The 21,179-nt window shown below is 38.8% G+C and overlaps 1 protein-coding gene across 7 annotated transcripts in view; it reads right to left on the reverse strand.

Moving 5' to 3' along the window:
* The window catches only part of PRXL2C (peroxiredoxin like 2C), a 36,365-nt gene extending 17,461 nt beyond the window's left edge, over positions 1 to 18,904 (reverse strand). Inside the window, exons 1-6 of one of the 7 annotated variants that reach the window (XR_002073614.2) lie at positions 18,508 to 18,880; positions 18,040 to 18,108; positions 17,101 to 17,154; positions 16,822 to 16,927; positions 11,827 to 11,958; positions 8,966 to 9,459 (exon numbers count right to left, since the gene is read on the reverse strand). Coding sequence is in view for 6 of the 7 variants with exons in the window: in XM_019423406.2 (XP_019278951.1) it covers positions 10,564 to 10,730; positions 11,827 to 11,958; positions 16,822 to 16,927; positions 17,101 to 17,154; positions 18,040 to 18,108; positions 18,508 to 18,717 (738 nt within the window). In the remaining variant the exon portion in view is untranslated. The other 6 variants (XM_019423407.2, XM_019423411.2, XM_019423406.2 and 3 more) reach the window with 6 other exon arrangements.
* Positions 18,905 to 21,179: the final 2,275 nt, after the last annotated feature.

The following is a 21,179-nucleotide window of genomic DNA, read 5'->3' on the forward strand; positions in this document are numbered from 1 at the left end:
TTTAATTCCTAGATTGCTTAAAATTGTTTTAAGTATAAACAGATGCTAAATTTTATCATATGTTTTTTCTGCTTCTTTGAAATAACTACGCATTTTTTTTCTTCCTTGAATGTATTAATATGGTGAATTACTTTAATTTTTACTGTAAAATAAAATTTGCATTTCTGGGATAAACCCTACTTTACTGTGGTAAATTAAATATTTTACATATTGTTTGATTCTGTTTGCCAATATACAACTTAGGAATTTTTCATTTATTTATGGGAGAGTCCAACCTATAATTTTCCATTCTTATATTATCCTACTCTGATTGAAGTAAAACAAGGTAAAATTAGCCTCATTTTCTCTTCTCAGAAAGTTTGTATAAGATTGGAAGTATTGGTGCTCCTGGATGGCTCAGTTAGTTGAGTGGCTGACATTTGACTGGCTCAGGTCATGTTCTCACAGTTGATGAGTTCAAGCCCTGCATCAGGCTCTTGAACTGATAGTACAGAACCTGCTTGAGATTATCTCTTTCTCTCCCTCTCTCTCTGCTCCTCTCCCACTCATTCACTCTCTCTCAAAATAAATAAACTTAAAAAAAAAAAAGATTGCAAGTGTCTTTACTTCCTTAAAAATTTGGTTTAAAAAAATGGTAGAATTCAAATTCTTACTAAACCTTTTTCATCTGGGTGTTTTCTTTGTGGGAAGGAACTGCTGATCTTCAACTACTGATTCAATTTTAAATGGTTATAGGGGCGCCTGGGTGGCTCAGTCAGTTAAGTGTCCAACTTTGGCTCAGTTCATGATCCTACAGTTTGTGGGTTAGAGCCTCCAGTCAGGCTCTCTGCTGACAGCTCAGAGAGTGGAGCCTGCTTCGGATTCTGTGTTTCCCTCTCTCTCTGTCCCTCCCCTGCTCATGCTATGCCTCTCTCTCAGAAACAAATAAATGTTAATAAATAAATAAATAAATGGTTATAAGTCTAGGGGCACATGGGTGGCCCATTGGTTGAGCGTCAGACTCTTGGTTTTGGCTCGGTCATTCATGGTCTCATCGTTCCTAGGATTGAGCCCTGCGTGGTGCTCCTCGCTGACAGCACAGGGCCTGTTTGGAATTCTCTCTCCCTTTCTCCTTCCCCTCCCCCATGCACTTGCGCTCATGCGCGCTCTCTCTCTCTATAAAAATAAACCTAAAAAAATCACTTCCTTTAAAAAAGAGTTTTAAGGCTATATAGATATTCTATTTTTAAAGACTTTTAAAAGTTATTTAAAGTTATTTAAATAAAACATTCTTTTCTCTAAATTTTCAAATTTATTAGCATAAAGTTCAGAGTGTTTTTAATCTCTGCTATCTTTGTAGTTGTCCCTTTTTTATTTCTAATATTTGTACCTTCTTTTTCCTTCAACAGCTTTGCCACAGGTTTGTCTACTTTATTAGCAAATTTAGCCTATGGAGTTGCTCTATTGTATCTCTGTCTGATATTTAATCAATTGCCACTCCTTACTTACCTCCTTTCATTGTTTTTCATATGGGTTTAGTTTGTTGCTTTCTTAACTTAACATTGAACACTTAGTCTATTAATTTCTAGCCCTTTTTTTTCTTTTCTAATATGAGAGTTTAGGGGTATAAATTTACATTAAAATACCATTTTTTAAGAATTCCACAAGGTATTGTCACTATTCAATTCTAATTCTTCACATCTATCACATTTTCTTTGTCCCATTAAGTTTTAGTGTTGTTTTTTCTTTTAATTAAAAATGACTAGGGGTGCCTGGGTGGCTCAGTAGGTTAAGGGTCTGACTCTTGATCTCAGCTCAGGACTTGATCTCAGCGTTGTGAGCTAAGGCCCCATGTTGGGCTTCATGCTGGGCTTGGAGACTACTTAAAAAAAAATGTCTACAAGGGTGCCTGGGTGGCTCAGTCGATTAAGTATCTGTGGCTCAGGTCATGATCTCATAGTTCATGAGTTTGAGCCTCATGTCAGGCTCTGTGCTAACAGCTCAGAGCCTGGAGCCTGCCTTGGATTCTGTGCCTCCGTCTCTCTCTGCCCCTCCCCCGCTCATGTTCTGTGTCTCTCTCTCTCAAAAATAAACATTCAAAAAATTTAAAAAAAAATGTCTACAGAGGGTTTGGTTTGATTTTGGTATTGATTTCTAATATAGTTACATTGTGGGGGTTTTTTTTTGTGAGCCTGGGTGCACGTGGGGAGGGAGGGGGAGGGAAACAGCAGAGAGGAGAGAAAGAGGAAGAATCCCAAGCAGGTTTTGAGCTATCAGCCTGGAGCCCCACACAGGGCTTGATCACACAAACTGTGAGATCATAACCTGAGCCGAAATCAAGAGTCACGAGGCACCCTAAATACAGTTGTATTGTGATACCTATAGAACATGGTTTGTATAAACTTGAATTTTTAAATTTATTGAGCTATACTTTAAGGATAATATATGGTTAATGTTTCATGTATTCTTGAGAAAGATAGGATTTTTATTTTTAACCTATTGTTTTACATTTGTTCATTAAATTAATTTTATTATTTGCATTATTCAACTATTCTTTATTCTTACTATTATTTTATTTGCTTCATCCATCAATGAAGATCATCAATAAGGTGGCCATATAATTTATGGTCCAAACAACATTTGAGAGTGAAAAAAGATGTGAAAATTATTGTTTATTAATAAAAATTAAATATACATAAAAATAAAATAATTTATTGAAACACTTATTGACTGACAATTGTTTCAATGTTAAGGGACATCTAAAATTGTTCTATTCAAAAACTATTTTATTTTAGTGTATTCTTTTTTTTTTTAGTTTATTTTATTTTGAGAGAGAGACAGAGAGAGAGAGAAAGCGGGGAAGGGAGGGGGGCGGGGAACAGAGGATCTGAAGCAGGCTCTGTGCTGACAGTAGGGAGCCTGATGAGGGGCTCAAACTCACAAACTGTGAGATCATGACGCAAACCAAAGTCAGATGCTTAACTTACTAAGCCACCCAGGCAGCCTTTTCTTTTTTTTTAGAGGGAGAGAAAGAGCATGAGCAGGGGAGAGGGGTAGAGAGAGAGATCATCTTAAGCAGGCTCCATGCTCAGCACAGAGCCTAAGCCTAATGTAGGGCCTGATCCCATGAGCCTGGGATCATGACCTGAGCTGAAATCAAGAGTCCGATGTTCAACCTACTGAGCCACCCAGATGCCCCCCAAAAATATTTTAAAAATAAAATCCTTTCTGAAAATTCTAAATTATACATATGTATATACTTCAGTCCATTTTTAAATTTTTTTTTTCAACGTTTTTTATTTATTTTGGGGACAGAGAGAGACAGAGCATGAACGGGGGAGGGGCAGAGAGAGAGGGAGACACAGAATCGGAAACAGGCTCCAGGCTCCGAGCCATCAGCCCAGAGCCTGACGCGGGGCTCGAACTCACTGACCGCGAGATCGTGACCTGGCTGAAGTCGGACGCTTAACCGACTGCGCCACCCAGGCGCCCCAGTCCATTTTTAAGCTGAGTCTGTCTCTGATGCCAAGTCATTTTTCTGAAAACGATTTTTTAAATATTGTTTTATTTTTAATTTATTTTTAATTTCATTTAAATAAAATTCTCTGCAACCTTCTCTAATGTTGGATTTTATAGTTAATTGACTTGGAATTGTAGACCTCTTCATTTGATTTTTCTCTGTAGTCCACATTTCAAATGGAGAATATACTGTCTCTTTAGGTACTGAAGTACCTGGTAAACTCCAGAAAAATATTGTTAAATGGAGGGTATTTAAAGGCCATTTTAAAAAAATGTTTATTTATTTTTTAGAGAGAGACAGGGAGGGGCAGGGAGACAGAGAGTGAGGGAGACACAGAATCCGAAACAAGCTCCAGGCTCTGAGCTGTGAGCACAGAGCCCAGTGAAGGGCTTGAACTCATGAACTGTGAGATCATGACTTGAGCCAAAAGTTGGATGCTTAACTGACTGAGCCACCCAGGTGCCCCTAAAGTCCATTTTTTTTTGATACCAAAAAATATTGCAGCCCTAACATTTTCAAATATGTACTGTCTTTTGCTTCCACTCAATACCTTTCTTCAACACATAATTTTTACAAGATAAAACTCATCAAATAAATTCTCCACTTAAATTCTTTTGAATGTTTTACCATATTTTTATGGTAAATAATCAGAGGCCATTTTGTTCTTTTTTTTTTCCATTTCATTATTATTATTTTTTTTAAAGTTAGCTCTACACCCAATGTGGAGCTTGAACTCATACCCTGAGATCGAGAGTGGCATGCTCTACCAACTGAGCCAACCAGGTGCCCCTCCATTTCATTCTTTTCTATTCTAATGCAGAATTCACATTTACCTAATTAAAAATAGGAGCTTCATCATAAGTTAAAAAACTGTAAAGCAAAGTTACAGAATTTCAAAATTAAATCTTATTCTATTTGAGTTTTCAATTATTTATTCTGTTTAGTTTCCTTCTCATTTAAAAGCCAGATTTCAATGTCTTCCTATTTGTAAGGTTTGTTTTCAATCATATGATTTGCTAAAAGTTCAAAATGAAAGTTTTTTGGCACACCATCCATTAAATAAACTCACTGAAGATTTCCAACTTAAACAATAGAAATCAAAACATGTAAGGACCCATTCACAAAAAAAGAAAAAAATATCCACAATCAGGACAACACAGGTTGATTTACAAAGCTGTTCTTTAACACTCCAAATGTTTCTAATGTCTGCTCAATAGTGGACTTTGTTGTTGAAAGTCCAGGCTGCCATGCTTTTTTTTTTTTTTTTAATTATTTAACATCAGCTGCTCATAGATATTTTTTCTTTTGGTGATTATGTGTATACATGTTTAAAAATTGGTAAATTTTGTCAAAACTACAATGAGGTACCACTTTATACCCATAAGAATGGCTATTATAAAAAAAACGAGAGGGGTGCCTGGGTGGTTCAGTTGAGCAGCTGACTTCTGCTCAGGTCATGATCCCATGGCTTGTGAGTTCGAGCCCTGCATGGGGCTCTGTGCTGACAGCTCAGAGCCTGGAGTCTGCTTCAGATTCTGTGTCTCCCTCTCTCTCTGCTCCTCCCCTGCGCGCGCTGTCTCTCTCTCAAAAATAAATAAACATTTAAAAAAATTTAAAAACTAGAAACAAATGCTGGTGAGGATATAGAGAAATTGGAACCCTTGTACATTGCTGGTGGGAACGTAAAATGGTGCAGCTTCTGTGGAAAACAGTATGGCAGTTCCTTAAACACAGAATGCCCCTATTATCCAGCAATTCCACTTCCGGATATATACACAAAAGAATTGAAAGCAAGGAATCAAACATATTTGTATACCAAGGTTGACAGCAACATTATTCACAATAGCCCAAAAGTAGAAATAACCTAAATGTCCACTGAGGGATAAATGGATAAATAAAACGTATATACATACAATAGAATATAATTTAGCCTTAAAAAGGAATGAAATTCTGGTACATGCTACAACATGGATGAACCTTGAGGACTTTATGCTAAGTGAAATCAGATAGACATAAAATGATAAATATTGTATGACTCCACAAATTTACAGAGGCAGAAAGCAGAACAGTGATTACCAGGGGCTATGGGCAGGGAGCAATGAGAGTTATTTAATGGGTACAGAGTTTCAGTATGAGATGATGACAAAATTCTGGAGATGGGTAGTGGTGATGATTACATAACACTATGAGTATACTTAATGTTATGAACTGTAGATTTTAAAAATGGTTAAGATGGTAAGTTTTTATGTATATTTTATCACAATAAAATGCTTTAAAAATTTAATAAATTTTAACAACTATAATATTTATTTTGACTGACAGCTTGGACACAAATATATATATATATATATATATATATATATATATATATAATTGATATATATATATAATTGATATATATATATATAATTGAGATATCACAACCAAGTTCCAAGTACACTGTGCTCCATAGATTTTATAATTTAGTATGAACATTGTTTTTATCACAGTATATAATCATTTAGATTTATATAATACTGATATAAAACTGGCATCTGGGAACTGTTTTCAAAATTTTCTGCTAATAGAGCTAATATATGAATAGCTGCCATTCCACTTTTTATATGGGTACAAGAAAACTTGGAAGTGAAAATGAGCAAAATTAATTTAAAAGGACTCTGTTCTAAATTAAAACTAGGTGTGCATGAATGTCTCAGTTGGTAGAGCATGCAACCCTTGATCTCAGGGTTGTGAGTTCAAACCCCATGTTGGGCATGGAGTCTACTCAAAAAAAATAAACGAAAAAAAAATGTTCACAGAATGATGTGTAAATGTACCTTCTGTAACTGTACATCTTTAATTATTTTCTGGAACACTCTTCTTAAAATAACTGGTAACTTTGGAGTAGATGATGTTTCTTCTTTAGAAAGTTTGTCTCCCAGTTTCACATGGTCCATGTTATCACTCTGGCCCCACTGGTAGATGGTAACATAAATAAGCATTTTATGCTGGTTACTAGCTTATCATCAATCTTGAGAAACAAAAGTATTTGGTTTTTAAACATGCAGTCCGTTAAGAAAAAAAATTTTTAGTAAAAAAATTAAAAAAAAATTTTTTTTAACGTTTATTTATTTTTGAGACAGACAGAGCATGAACAGGGGAGGGGCAGAGAGAGAGGGAGACACAGAATCTGAAACAGGCTCCAGGCTCTGAGCTGTCAGCACACAGCCCGACACCGGGCTCGAACCCACGGACCATGAGATCATGACTTGAGCTGAAGTCAGACGCTTAACCGACCAAGCCACCCAGGCGTCCCAGTAAAAAAATTTTTTTAAAAGGGGTGCTTAGGTGGCTCAATCGGTTAAGCGTGTGACTTCGGCTCAGGTCATGATCTGTTTGTGGGTTCGAGCCCCACATTGGGCTCTGTGTTGACAGCTCAGAGCCTGGAGCCTGCTTCAAATTCTGTCTCCCTCTTTCTCTGCCCCTCCCCTTGCTCATGCTGTCTCTCAAAAATAAATGTCAAAAAAAATTTTTTAAACATGTACGTTCATGTTATTAAAATTCTTGTTGCCCCAGTAGTTCACTGCAGGAGCCTTACAACACACTTCCTCACTGGGATCCTTGGTCTATGGATGGATCTGACTGCAATGCAGCTGTAGCTTTTAGAAGTCCCAGGAAGTCCCAGGTCTCAGGCTTAGGTCTCAGGCACTACTTTAGGCAGTGGTCTTAGTCTTAACTCTCTACTACACAAAGCCTTTGAGTTGGCCAAAGAACATTCCTGGATGAGCACAAACTTCAGGGCAGCCCATGGCTTCAAGGCATGTTTCTGCTTCTGGCCCTGATGGTTTCCTCACTTTCTTATTAAAAGTTAATTAAAAAAAAAAAAAAAGATGCTTCTTCTCTGTGAAATGGGCATGATGGGGATGTCAATTCTATAGAGCACTATGTAAAGCACTTGGAACACTACTTGGCAAATAATTAGCACCATAACAGGGCTAGATGATATTCTTTTAACAGTAATTTCTATGTATTTATTATAGGAAGGTTTCCAAAATTTGGAGTCTAGTATATTATTGGGTATGCAGCATGTTCATATATTTCACAGTAACTACCAGAAATATTTTTTGTTTTAAATATGTTTGTTTGGGTCAGCAATTTACCACTGCACTGTATTTATGTAACTGAACCTCCCTGAAGCCATATAAAGAACATTTGTGTATCTTAGAAAAACGTGGTGTAAGTTTATAAATATATAAATTTTTGTGTAAGCTCTGATTCAGCAGTTTTTTTTTTTTTTCAACGTTTTTTTTATTTATTTTTGGGACAGAGAGAGACAGAGCATGAACGGGAGAGGGGCAGAGAGAGAGGGAGACACAGAATCGGAAACAGGCTCCAGGCTCCGAGCCATCAGCCCAGAGCCCGACGCGGGGCTCGAACTCACGGACCGCGAGATCGTGACCTGGCTGAAGTCGGACGCTTAACCGACTGCGCCACCCAGGCGCCCCTGATTCAGCAGTTTTAAGTGTAAAATCAGCAAAAGGATCTGAGTCACCAGTCTTCCCTTACTATAAAATATAGCACAAAATTGCTTAATTTTAAATGTCATGAGAAATTTTGTTTTTATTGGTTAAAAACATGATTGTTTAATGTATATATACATGAATGTACATTAAAATATTTGGATATTTAAAATATATTTTGTGTGTGTGACCTCATATGCTTGATATAAAAGTTTATAAGTTCAAAGCAGTGTATATTTGCTACTAATTACCAAGATTTTGATCTTGCTGTACTTTTTCATCAGAATTTCTGGGACACTTCCCAAGTAAACCTATTAACATTCTAGAAAAATAAAAGATAACAGTACACTAAATAAAAGCAATTTGGCAAGCAAACCAGTGTACATTTAAGTTACAAAGTTTTTTTTTAAACAATTCTTAAAATTCTTTCAAAAAGCATATTGAACCATATTTTAAATACATGTATTAAATATATAAAACATTTTTTTTTCTCCTTTTACTCTTTCCACCTCCCCACCCCCCCGCCAAATCCTAGTGAAATGGATACTGTGTGTGTGGTACAAGGCACTTTGAACACAGGCTATGCAGGTTTGGTTTGCAATATTTCCTCTAAGTAAAGCAATGTGGATGGAAACATGTAGACTGTTGCATTTATATGCAACTTTGTGAAGCTTCCTATATAGGAATATATTCTTCATATAATTTTTAAATAACTTTTCCTGGCTAAAAAAATGAATCATGCTCATTATAGAAAGTTAGGAGATAAAGGAAAATATGGAAAAGAAAATAAAGATACTGTAATCCTACCATATAGAGGTACCTACTGGCAATAACCTGGTGTGTTTATATCCTGTCTTTTTTCCTAAGTATGCAAAAATATAAACATATACATAAAAATATGATTACATTATTTACAGGATTTGACATCCTGCTTTTTCACTGGATAAAGTGGTACTGAGTTGCTTACCTTTCCCTTTATAAGTTCTTCATAAGAATTAGGGCCAATAAAAACTTTCATTGAATGGATATACCATAATGTAAAATAAAAAATGGTATTTCTAATTTTATAGCTTTTAAAGTTTTATTTTATATAAATAAAATTTTATTTTACATAAAACTTTAAAAGCTATAGAATTATAAATATATATAACATTTTTGACAACTGATGCCTCCCAGTATGTAGTTCAACTAGTACATGGTCTCTTTATGTTTTCATAACTCCTCAAAGGCTGGGAAAAGCCAACAAATGAGACACTGCACAAGGATACCACACTCTGAACATTTCAGGTCATATCCCAAGGGTCCATTCGAAAGTGATAAAGAGTCTATACCATCACACATGGATAACTGAAGATCTGCTTGTAAAGTCCACATGCTGAACTCCTACAAGCTGTAAAACAGAGTTGATGGGTTTGTGATCCAACCTATTTCTATCACGGTGTATAAAATGGATGTTGTTACCTAGAAGAGAGTAAGAATAAAAGGCAGAAGTTGGCATATAGTATTATTCATTAGATTTATTGCTTATTAGAATAAAGGAAGCAAAAGCAACTTTTAATTAATCCTAAGGGAAAAATTAATTGCCTGGAGTTCATAATATTCTCTATATAATGCCATAATAATTTTTAATTAAGGTAATAAAGGATGAAAAGGATTATGGTTAAATAAGAGTGATACTTAATGTTTTATGAGATCTAAGGGGAAATATTCTTAAATTATAACCTCTATTAGGTTTTATTAGATGTAATTAAATAAAATGTCCTGTCAAACAGACAGGAACAATACAGAACATAGATATCAAATGGAAAATCACATCTGTTTCTTAAATGTAATAATGGAATAAATCACTTGCTTAAAAAAAAATTCACTCTCAAACACTGATTTAATAGGCTATCTGCATTATAACCAGAGACCAAAAGAGGCTGAAAAGCAGGGCATTGAGACTGTTAAGACCTCCACAACAAACCTTTTATCTGCTCAAGTAAAAAAAACCCTGTAATTTATAGGTCTAGATCTTTTTACTTTGATTCTTAGACTCAAAGCCAGATGTTGAACTTAAAACATTAGATTAGCTTTTTTTTATTTCAACCTACAGCTGAAATTCTGTAATTCTTTGCATGTGTGTTTTTTCTTTTCAAATTTTTATTTAAATTCTAGTTAGTTAACATATAGTACAATATTGGTTTCAGGAGTAGAATTCAATGATTCATCACTTACATACAACACCCAGTGCTCATCACAAGTGCCTTCCTTAATACCCATCACCCATCTAGTCCATCCGCCCCCCCCCCACCTTCCTCCATCAACCCTCATGATTAACTATAAGAGGCATGTTCTCTGCATTATACTTAACTGTTGTCTATAGTATCACTGTAGATTTAATATCATGAATTGGCTTATTATCAAATAAGGCAAAATGAAATACTGGGTTAACTGTGATAGATTTGTGTAAATAAGTACACCCAGCTCTTTCCTTAGAGGAGCTACACTCCTTCCAGCAGAGAGTATCAAAATATTCTCTTTATTGAGTATGTTCCAGTGATGAACTCCATGTGCTCATCACTCTTACACACCTGAACATGTGGTCACATGATACTGAGACAATGGAGATGAGGGGCTCACAACAGGTTGGACGATGGAAACAAGCCATCCAAAACTATGGCTCAATGTCATTGAGGATAATCTATAGGACTCAGTCCCAAAAAACAGGGCTTCTCTTCTGTCTGGTCTAACTGGTGTAAATTCACAAGAGAGGGAAAGAGATTGAATGACAGGTTTTAGCTAGCTAAAGTACTCTAACTGCAGAAAGCCAAAAAGCCATAATGTTTGGTCAAAAGCCTCCTTCTAAAGACTTTTAGACATCTGGAGTTTATTAAAGTAAAATTTTATAACTTTTAGAAGCTATGCTCACTATTGTGGACAGTTTCAAAGAGGAAGAACTAAGAAAAATCTACTTAGTGCCTGTCCCTGACTACAATACTTGAACATGGTAGAGATCCAACAGTCAACCAGTTAGCAATGTGGAGCCAAAGAAATTTCAGGTATTCCAATCAATAAAGCTACTAAAACTATGTGGCTTATAGTAATTGTTACTGAATGAGCTGACTTGCCTTCTGACACTAAACAAGTCTTCTAGCCTTATTAGATATAAGTAACTGGATTGATTCTTCTATTGACGACCCCTCCCCCCTCCAAAAAAAAAAGGCAGGGTGGGGGGGAAGCTTGAGGATTTTCTCTTATGTGGAAATGTTCACTTCCATGAACTTCTTATTTTATTTATTTTTATTTATTTTTTAAGAGAGAGAGAATATGCACAAGCTGGGAGAGGGGCTGGGGGAGGAGGGGGGGAAGAGAGATTGAGAGAGAGAGAGAGAGAGAGAGAGAGAGAGAGAATCTTAAGCAGGTTCCACGCTCAGTGCAGACCCCAATGCGGGGCTCAGTCCCACAATCTTGGGACTACAACCTGAGCCGAAGTCAAGAGTCAGACATTCAACTGTCTGGACCACCCAAGTGCCCCTCCATGAACTTCTTAAACAGTTTTATAGCCATATACAATTCACCAAACCACCACTGACTTTCCTATCTCAAATACTGAAATCACTCAGGCACAGAATGATGGGCACATTACATCCAATAAACAGACACAAAATACACAGAAGCCTTTAAAAACAAAAGATGCCCCCTGCTCCCTACAAGCACAGAATGGTGACTATTACAATGTCAAATTGCCATTTTTACATGGTATCTATTTTATGAAGAAACTGAGTGGCCTCTTAACTTCTAAAAGGCACAAAAAGCATACTGCTGGAATTGCACTTTGATGCTTACCTGGACCTAAAATGAGGGTTCCACCTTGCTGAGCAGGGTCTCCTTGAAAATCAAAAAGAGGGCCAGTCACTGCCCTCCACAGGCTCTGAATGCTTCCCGAGAGTACATTTGATTTTATATGGGGACTCTTTCCTGAAATATTGGGAATTGTCTTTAGATATTATCATTTTATATTCAATTAGATATCAGAAGATAATGTTAGTACTTCTGTAAAACATTCACTCTCTCTTTCTGAAGTATAGTTGACACAGAATGTACATTAGCTTGGGGTATATAACAGCAATTCCATAGCTCTGTAGTTGGGCTATGCTCACTACAAGTGTAGCTGCCATCTGTCATCATCCAAAGCGATTGAAATACCATTGACAATATTCCCTATGTTGTACCTTTCATTGCTATGACTTATTAATCCTATAACTGGTAGCCTGTACGTCCCAGTCCCCGTCACCCACTTTTGCCCATCCCTCTCTAAAACATTCTCTTTCTTGTGTGTTATCTTACTTTCAAGTTGTCTTTTTTTCTTCCTTCAAGGAAAGGCTTCTCAGCCTTTCACTATTGACATTTTGGAGCACACAAGTCTTTGTCCTGTGCAACGTACGATGTTCAGCAGCATCACTGCCCTGTGCACCCACTAGATGCCATAGCACTATTCACCAAGTTGTGACAACCAAAAATGTCTTCACACAATATCAAATGTCCCCTGATCGAGAACTACTACTTTAAAGGAAGAAGTCATGATATATCCCAATGCCACAGAAGAATGTCAGCTACAGACTTCTCAAATTGGTAGTGCTTTCCCTTTTCTCTTTAAAGGTTTTATTTTTAAGTAATCTCCACACTCAACATGGAGCTCGAACTCATAACCCCGAGATCAAGAGTCACATGCTCTACTGACTGAGCTGGCCAGGCGCCCCAGTGCTTTCCCTTTTAATACCCCATTTATCCTCTTTTGAGTCTCTCACCTACTATAAGTAACGACACTCCTTTTCAAGAGACACTGTGGCACAGACTATTATATGCTGGCAAAACCCATTTCCTCTTTCTGGGCCCACAGCTAAATTTCCTGGCAGTTTCGTATGGCCACGTGACTATGTTCTAACCCCTGAATAAAATGATTTGGACCATTTCCAGGCCAACTCCTTAAAACCTCCCACAAGTGATTCTCCATATTCCCTCTACATTCTTGGAAGCCTTGGGTTGAAAATGACAGAGACACAAGATGGAAGAGGCCTCAGTCCTTCCTACCGTGTTCCTGTTGGTATTGCTGCTTGGAGGAGAGACATCTGAATAGATACACCCATCTTGAAATTAACAGAAAAAGAACTAATCTTCTACTGTGTTATGCTACTGAGACTTTGGGAGTTCTCTGTAACAACAGCTACTCCAGCCACCTTTCCATCTCTCCTTGGCTATCAGTTTTTCAGTCTCCTTTCCCACTGTGACTAATACTTCCCTTCCACTCCCACTGAGTAAAGGGACTCAGTCTCTTTACCCTTCTTGTAACTTATCTTTCTCCTATCCTTGTCTTTTATGTTTTGCTTTTGGTTTATTATTTACACTGCCTTTGACCTGCCTGAATTCCTAGTATTTCCAAATACCTATTATTTCCCTTCATCTCTACGACTCTTTTATTTGTTTCATGTTTCCATTATGATGGACACTGATGTTACCAAAAAACAAATACAGGCTCATTAGCTTAGAGACATGAGTAAAAGACTGGTTTACTGGTTTATAGGATTCTCTATCTAAAATAAATATTCAGAAATCCAAACTATTTCTTCAGGTCCAAAGATGGGGTCATTTAATATTTCTGAAACTTTAGAAATTCAATTGAAGGAGATTCCATGACCTAGAATTGACAGTCTTTGCTTCAAACACGATCTAATTTTGCCCATTTGAATTTAGTTCATATGTATAAAACTCCTGTTTTTCAGTCTTCTACAAACCCATTATTTCCTGGCATGTAAGGGCTTTATTTTCTTATTTTGTCTTTATAAAATGTCCATTAATTTAAAATTATAATCTTATTTTTTAGTGTCTTAATTTCCAAGTAGGACTATTCTGAGACTTATGCTTGTTCAGAGAGGAACTTGTAAAAGATGATCTTATGAGAAAATAATGTTTTCTGGTTGGAAATACAGTACTTTAACACAGGTCAGAAGAGTTTAAAAGATTTAAATATACCTTATCTAATAACTACAAGCATAAGTTTTGTTTCAAATTCATCTGTTTTCTTTTCAATTCTGTATTTTTATTGTGCCTGCGAATGGTGAGGTGTTACTAAGATGAAGCTCACAGTTTAGATCTAAAGTGCTAAATGATAAACAGAACTTACACACACTGGGACTATTATAACACAGAAAACAGTCTACCAATAAGTAAGGCTCACAATCTGTACATTGCAATTTCCTATACCAAGGAGAAAAAAGGAAATAGTAAACTCTGTTTATGATAGCTCATTATTAGTTTTAATAAAAGTTAGGTTGCTTTTGGGGCGCCTGGGTGGCTTGGTCGGTTAAGCGTCCGACTTCGGCTCAGGTCATGATCTCACGGTCCGTGAGTTCGAGCCCCGCGTCGAGCTCTGTGCTGACAGCTCAAAGCCTGGAGCCTGTTTCAGATTCTGTGTCTCCCTCTCTCTCTGCTCCTCACCTGTTCATGCTCTGTCTCTCTCTGTCTCAAAAATAAATAAACGTTAAAAAAAAAAAAAAATCTGTTCTTCTCTTTAAAAAAAAAAAAAAAGTTAGGTTCCTTTTTTGAAAAAACATCAGTAAAGCAATCGTATCAACTCTATGTCATAAATAGCTCCTGACCCATCCCCTCCTCTTCATCTCCATTTTCTGCCCGAGCACTTCTTTCTAGTCTATTGCTACACCCTACTATAACTGTATCAGTGGCTCTGGCTTGGCAAGTTCTAAATACTCCACCACAATGGACACATGGCTATCACTTCTCTACCTAAAATGCTTGTGTGACATCCCTACTGCCTCCAGAGCAAATCCAAACTCCTTGGCTGGTCACCCCAGACTCAGTCTGAAATGGCCAACACCTGTCCCCTGGCTCACACCAATTCCTCAAATGGCTCCTAGACTCTGGTGTGATGCAGGGAGCTACACTTCTCCAAGGCCCACAGTTTTTCATGCCCATGTGCTTTTGCATGTGCTTTCTGTCAGCAGCACCCTTCTCCAGACTCATCTCACCCAGCTAACTCCTTTAAGAGTAGGTTTACGGAGCGGGGTGCCTGGGTGGCTCAGTTGGTTAAGAGTCCAACTTGAGCTCAGGTCATGATCTTGCAGATCACAAATTTGAGCCCCGCATCTGGCTCTGTGCTGACAGCTGGGAGCCCGAAGCCTGCTTTGGATTTTGTGTCTCCCTCTCTCTCTGCCCCTCCCCTGCTCGTGCTCTGTCTGTCTCTCTCTCTCTCAAAAATAAATAAGCATTAAAAAAAAATTGAAAAAGAAAAAAGAGTGGGCTTAGGTGACACCTCCTCTGGAGAAGCCTTCCCAGATTCTTCTCTGCCCTCATATTTCTGGTAATGATATTCTCCTTACATGTTTTCTAGTACAAGCCCTTAAATTGTAATCAGCTGTTCGCTTCTGTTTCCTAGAGAAGAGTATGAGTTTCAGGATGGCAGGGGCTGTTTATCACTGTTCTTCTGGGAGCATCCACCAAAGTGGGGATTACTGACAAGAGTGCAACAATATTTTTTGAGAGTGAATGATTTGAGTTTGAGTTCTCTCATTTGGCATTTTTTTTTTAATTTAAAAAAATTTTGTTTATTGATTTTTGAGAGAAAGAAAGAGAGAACAGGGGAAGGGCAGAGAGAGAGGGGAGACATAGAATCTGAAGCAGGCTCCAGGTTCCGAGCTGTCAGCACAGAGCCCAACGGGGGCTTGAACTCACGACCACGAGATCATGACCTGAGCCAAAGTTGGACACTTAATTGACTGAGCCACCCAGGCACCCCTCTCGTTTGGCATTTTAGAAGCCACATTCTTTCCACCTAAAACACGCAGCAATGGTTCACCTAAGCTGATGAAGCTCTGTTAATTATAAAGAATTGTGCTAAGGACAGGGAATATGGACCACATAACAATGAATAAAATTTCAAATTCTTCAAATAACCATAGTATCTGCACACCTTAATCACTAATAGAGTATATAATAAAGTACAAGGTGCTATTAAAGTACAATGAGGGAAGCAATAACTTCTGCTTGAAGGGCCCCTTTGAGTTGGGCTTCAATGAAAACAGATTTCATCAATTAAAGAACATATACTATTCAAAGCTATGGTTTGAAGTAGCAAAATATATGTTTGTTTGAAGTAGCAAAATATATGAACTCAAGCAATATTATTTTTTCATTGAATTACAAAAGTAAAATGTACTTACTGTTAGGGGTGCCTGGGTGGCTCAGTCAGTTAAGCATCCAACTCCTGACTTCAGATCAGGTCATGATCTCACAGTTGGTTCAAGACATCGAAGCCCACTTCAGGCTCTGCCCTGATGGCGTGGAGCCTGCTTGGGATTCTCTCTCTCCCTCTCTCCCTACCTCTCCTCTACTCACACATGTGCTATCCCTCTCTCAAAATAAATAAACATTAAAAAAAAATGTACTCCCACTGTTAAAAGCACAAAAGCCACTTTTCTAACTTCTATACCTTGGGGTAAGCATGGCAGTATCTTTTAAAACCTTTTTCATTACACACACATATACATACTCTTGATCTTTATGAAAATGGTTTTTATTTCCACAAAAACAGAATCAAACCAAAAACAGTGTTCTGCAACTTGCTTTCTTCACTCCTTTGGTACTTCACAGCTTTCTATGTCATTACACCTAGGAAATGAATCCTTGAGAATCTGGTGTATCTGGCCCACTTACTAGAATCCTAAAAACCAGCCTGATTTATGAGTTTACCATTCGTTTCTCTATGCATACATACACAAATGTAAAATACACCACCGGCATTTTCTGATGGGACGTGTCATGTCTTACCTGAAGGGGCAATTTCTTCACCTCTTTTCATTCCTAATTTTTTATAAATTTCTCTCTCAGGATCAACATAGATTTCATGAGAATACCCAGTCAGTTTGCAGAAAGGCTAAAAAAAGATAATATTTGGAATTTGTATTAGTAAAAATGAGAGAGAAAAGTAATGATAATCTATCTTTATTTTTGTAAATTTAATCTACACTTAGTTGTTCAAATAAAATAATTTTTATGTCTGAAACTGATTTAATCTGTTGGTTTCGCAATTTCTGATGATACCTTTACCTCAATATGATGGTAGGATGACTGTCCAATCACTATAAGGGTGACATTTGCTTCCTTTAGGAGAAAAAAAGGACAGGTACATATTACCAGAAATTATATATGTTTTATAAAACTCCCCCTTATTCAACTCTTTTGTTCCATTCTAATGCCACCTATAGGCTTCTAGAAGAATGGAATAAACAGCAAAATTGTGTGAATCAAAATAAAGAAATGTATGCTAAAATGTTCAGTTAATTCAGTTGGTCTTTTGCCAAGAAAGAACTTCAAAATAATACAGCCAATAATTCTTTCCTCTCCCCAAAGACATACATTAAAAAAGAATAAAAATTATTGGAGGGTTTTTAAAAATCAGACAATTTTACTTATTCACATCCCAATTACTAATGCCTGAGGGAAACAGATCTTAGTTTTATAAAGGTTGCCCAATTTGTTCACTCAAAAATTCACCTGGGGACAAACGTATATGTATCTGAAAAAAAGCGTGTATGTGGATGTCCCAGGAATGTGGAAAGCGCATCCTAACAAATACAAATGTTCACCTTTAAGATATATTAGTATTTTCGCATAGTCAACAACTATTTGCAGTGCTCTTATTACAAAAATAAAGGGAATAAAATAGCAATAATTTCTAGCATTTGTGCTTTTGGTCATTATCATTCAACATTTGCAAATAAGTTACTAACATCTAAATTATTATGATTAGTACATATTAGCAGGCAGTACATAGAAAAGTAAAGCAGGACAAAAATAGATCTCTAACCTCTGTCTACTTTTTGAAAGTGTTGGGAGATGTGCGGGAAGGTGATAATACGGGTTTGTGAGAGTCTGTTCTGCAGATGTGTCATACTCACCACACCTCGCTTCTTAATAAATGACAGGTGACTTTCACAAGGTCGCCCTGAGGCAAGGCACACTGCTGCTCACTCTCAGGAAACTTACTTGTAAGAAACTCTTGGGGATTTTGGCCAGATCTTCTACGTATTCCTTGCAGATGTAACACAGGAAATGCTGAAATCCCAACACAGCAAAAAGGGCAAGTTAGCAACTATAAAAGACCAAGTACTTTGTTACTCATGACGCCACTCGAGGTGGACAAAAAAGGTGTGAAGGGCGCTCGAGGTGCATTAAAATTGGGCCGCACCCGCTCTTAGGCCTCGTTTGCTGGGAGAATGTACTTGGCTTGGCGGGCTATTTTTCCATTCCTATTAAAGGAAGCCAGAAAGGCAGTTCGTATTCCGGAAGCCTCTACTGACCAGCAATGGGGATGGCCACGCCCAGGGAGACCTCACTCTTGGGCCTTGAACCTTCTCAGGGACCCGATGTCCCCCAGCAGAGGCTACAGAAGCAACCTCCATCTCAGCCTGCCGCAAGGTCCCTGCTCTGGGCCGCCCCTCTGCCTGCGCTCACCCTCACGAAGACCACGATAACCCGGCGCTCCCGAAACAGCGCGCCGAAGGGCACCTGCCTCCCGGAGGCGTCCAGCACAGACAGCTCGGCCACTGTTGCGGCCAGGGGCTGCCCGCGCTCGGGGCCGCTAGGGACTGCGGCCGGGGCGGCGCGGCCGCTGACCTGCCGCGTTACCGGGGCGAGGGCAAGGTCGGCCATCGCGCCCAGCATCTGCCCGGCCGGCCAGGGATCGCGCCCACCGGGCTCAGGCTGATCGCATAGGCTGTGCCAGACGGGTCGAGGCAGATCAGAGTGCACCCGGCGGAGCAATTCGGGACTGGGGATGGGACGCAAGGCTGGGCGGGACTCAGGGCGGAGCGGGGCAGGACGCACGGGGCGGAGCTGCGTGGGGTCCCGGCCCGCGGGGGCGACCCTCGTCGCGGCGGGGCGGGGCGCAACCTGGGTGGGGCGGAGCTGAATGCGGGGCGGGGCGGGGCGCAACCGGGGAGGGGCGGGACGGAGCTCCCGGCGGGCCGTAGGGCAGAGCACAAGGGGCGGAGCTGCGTGAGCTTCCGTCGGGCGTGGACGCTGGGTCGCGGCCCGCTGGGTGCTGGTAGACTGGAGTGTACGGGGACTGGATGGGGCGCACACCGCAGCTATGAGATGAGGCTCCGCTGGCCGCGACGCGCAGGCAAGCTTAAGCTGCACGGGTGTTTTCTGACTCAGCCACTATAGGTAGGAAGAGGGAGAGGGGTCCAGGGGAGAAAAAGTTGTTTAGGAAGGACGCAGCCCCCTGCTTCGGCCGAAGTTACTTCTTACTTAGAGAACCAGTTACCAATTTAAAGAATTTTCTTCTCAGAACAGCCACATTTATGATTTAACAGACTTATTGTATTTTCCTTCTATTCCGTTTTTAACCGAGCCCCTCCTTAGTTCTGGTGTTTTGTTTTGAGGTATCATTAATACACAGTGTAATGAACACATCTTAGGTGTAGAGTTAATTTTTATTTTTAAAATAAATATTTAATTTTAACTTAATTTTTTTTTTTAATTTTCGAGAGAGCACGCGCGGGCGTGGGAGAGGGGCAGAGGGAAAAAGAGAGAATCCCAAACAAGCTCCACACTCAGTGTGGGGCCTGATCTCAGAACCCTGGGATCATGACCTGAGCCAAAATCCGGAGTCAAAGGCTCAACCGACTGAGCTATCCAGGTGCCCCAAATCTTTAATTTTTAATTTAAAGATTGCCAACATTTTATCATGGATATTTTATTTTTTTATTAAAAAATGTTTTTGTACTGAATTGGGTTTTTATTACAACTATTATTTGTATACATATGGCCAAATGACATATGTCATTACATAATTTGATATGCAATTATTAAATATAAAATGCAAAATTATTTTTGACATTTATTTCTTGACATGAATGGGCTTTTCCCCTGATTCTTGTATCTGTGAATAAATATTACTCATTTTGCTAATAGAATTCTGCTCAGCATAAACGATGCCACCGTAAGATTTAAAATACACATCTCTTGATTTATGTTTATGCATTTTTGTTGAGTATATACCCAGGAGAATGATTGGGTCATTGGATGTGCATTTCTTCTTTTTTTTTCTAACCGTGATTAAACAAGGAGTTTTTATTTATTTATTTAATTTTTTTATTAAGTTTTTAATTTCAGTTTCAGGTGTACGTATCTTGGATATTTTACAACACGCTCAAAAAATTGAAAGAATTGTGCAGTGAACACTCCTGGGTCCACCATCTAGTTTCTATTGATAATGTTTTACTCTGTCACTTTTCTGCCAGAGTCCAGCCCCAGCAGGTCCAGGGGTTCCTGAAGAATGAATGGTGTCGGCGAAAATAACAAATAACACAGACAATAGCAGTGTGTTAGATAGGCCGCTTTATTGTGGCAAGCGTGGCATTATATTTGTTAGCAAATTCTTTATAGCATGTGTCATCTATGCTTTCTGGCATTACCTAATTCTAAAAATGTTCTTTTGTGTAATCACCCGTTAAGGAACAACATAGTTATTTTCTTGTAACATTTCCTCTTGCCCTTTCAAGGTCATCTAGCTCTCAACACCTTTACAGGGACATGACTTCTTAATTGTTCCTTTGAACCATCTGGGATACAAGGAACAAAAGTATTCGCTTTGGTCTGGGGTGCCCGGAGGGAGGCAAGAGGGCCCTGGGAACCCATGCCTTATGTGCTCACAGAGAGACAATGTATACCTAGGAACTAACGAACCATTCTGTACCTTAACCCGCCAGGTCCAGATATGCTCTGGAATGCCTCCTGGCGGCCAAGTGGGCCAGGGGGTTGGAGTAACTTGTACCCATAGATACATTCCTTTGTTACCAGAATTGGGGATTTCGAACCCATTTGTCCCCCTCCTTGGCTGGGAAATATATGGGGCTATCCTTCCTTTAGGTAGAGGAGTCTTTATAGGGGGTGGCAAAGGCTGGATGTAGGGCCACTAATTTCCCTGCGGAATCTTCTTTCTTTCCCCAATGTTTTTTTTCCCCGAGGGGCCTGTCATGGGCAATTCCCCAATCAACAAATCCCCATGTACTTTCATTGGTAGGGAGGCTGCCCTGACCATCGCTAAGGCCAAATTACATAAAAGCAGGAGTACAAGAAGCTTCACTTTCGGTGGGCCGCCATGCAGTCCCGATCCATCC

The sequence above is a fragment of the Panthera pardus genome, unplaced genomic scaffold (assembly GCF_024362965.1).
Source record: "Panthera pardus isolate Hobbes unplaced genomic scaffold, ASM2436296v1 HiC_scaffold_20, whole genome shotgun sequence".
Lineage (NCBI taxonomy): Eukaryota > Metazoa > Chordata > Mammalia > Carnivora > Felidae > Panthera > Panthera pardus.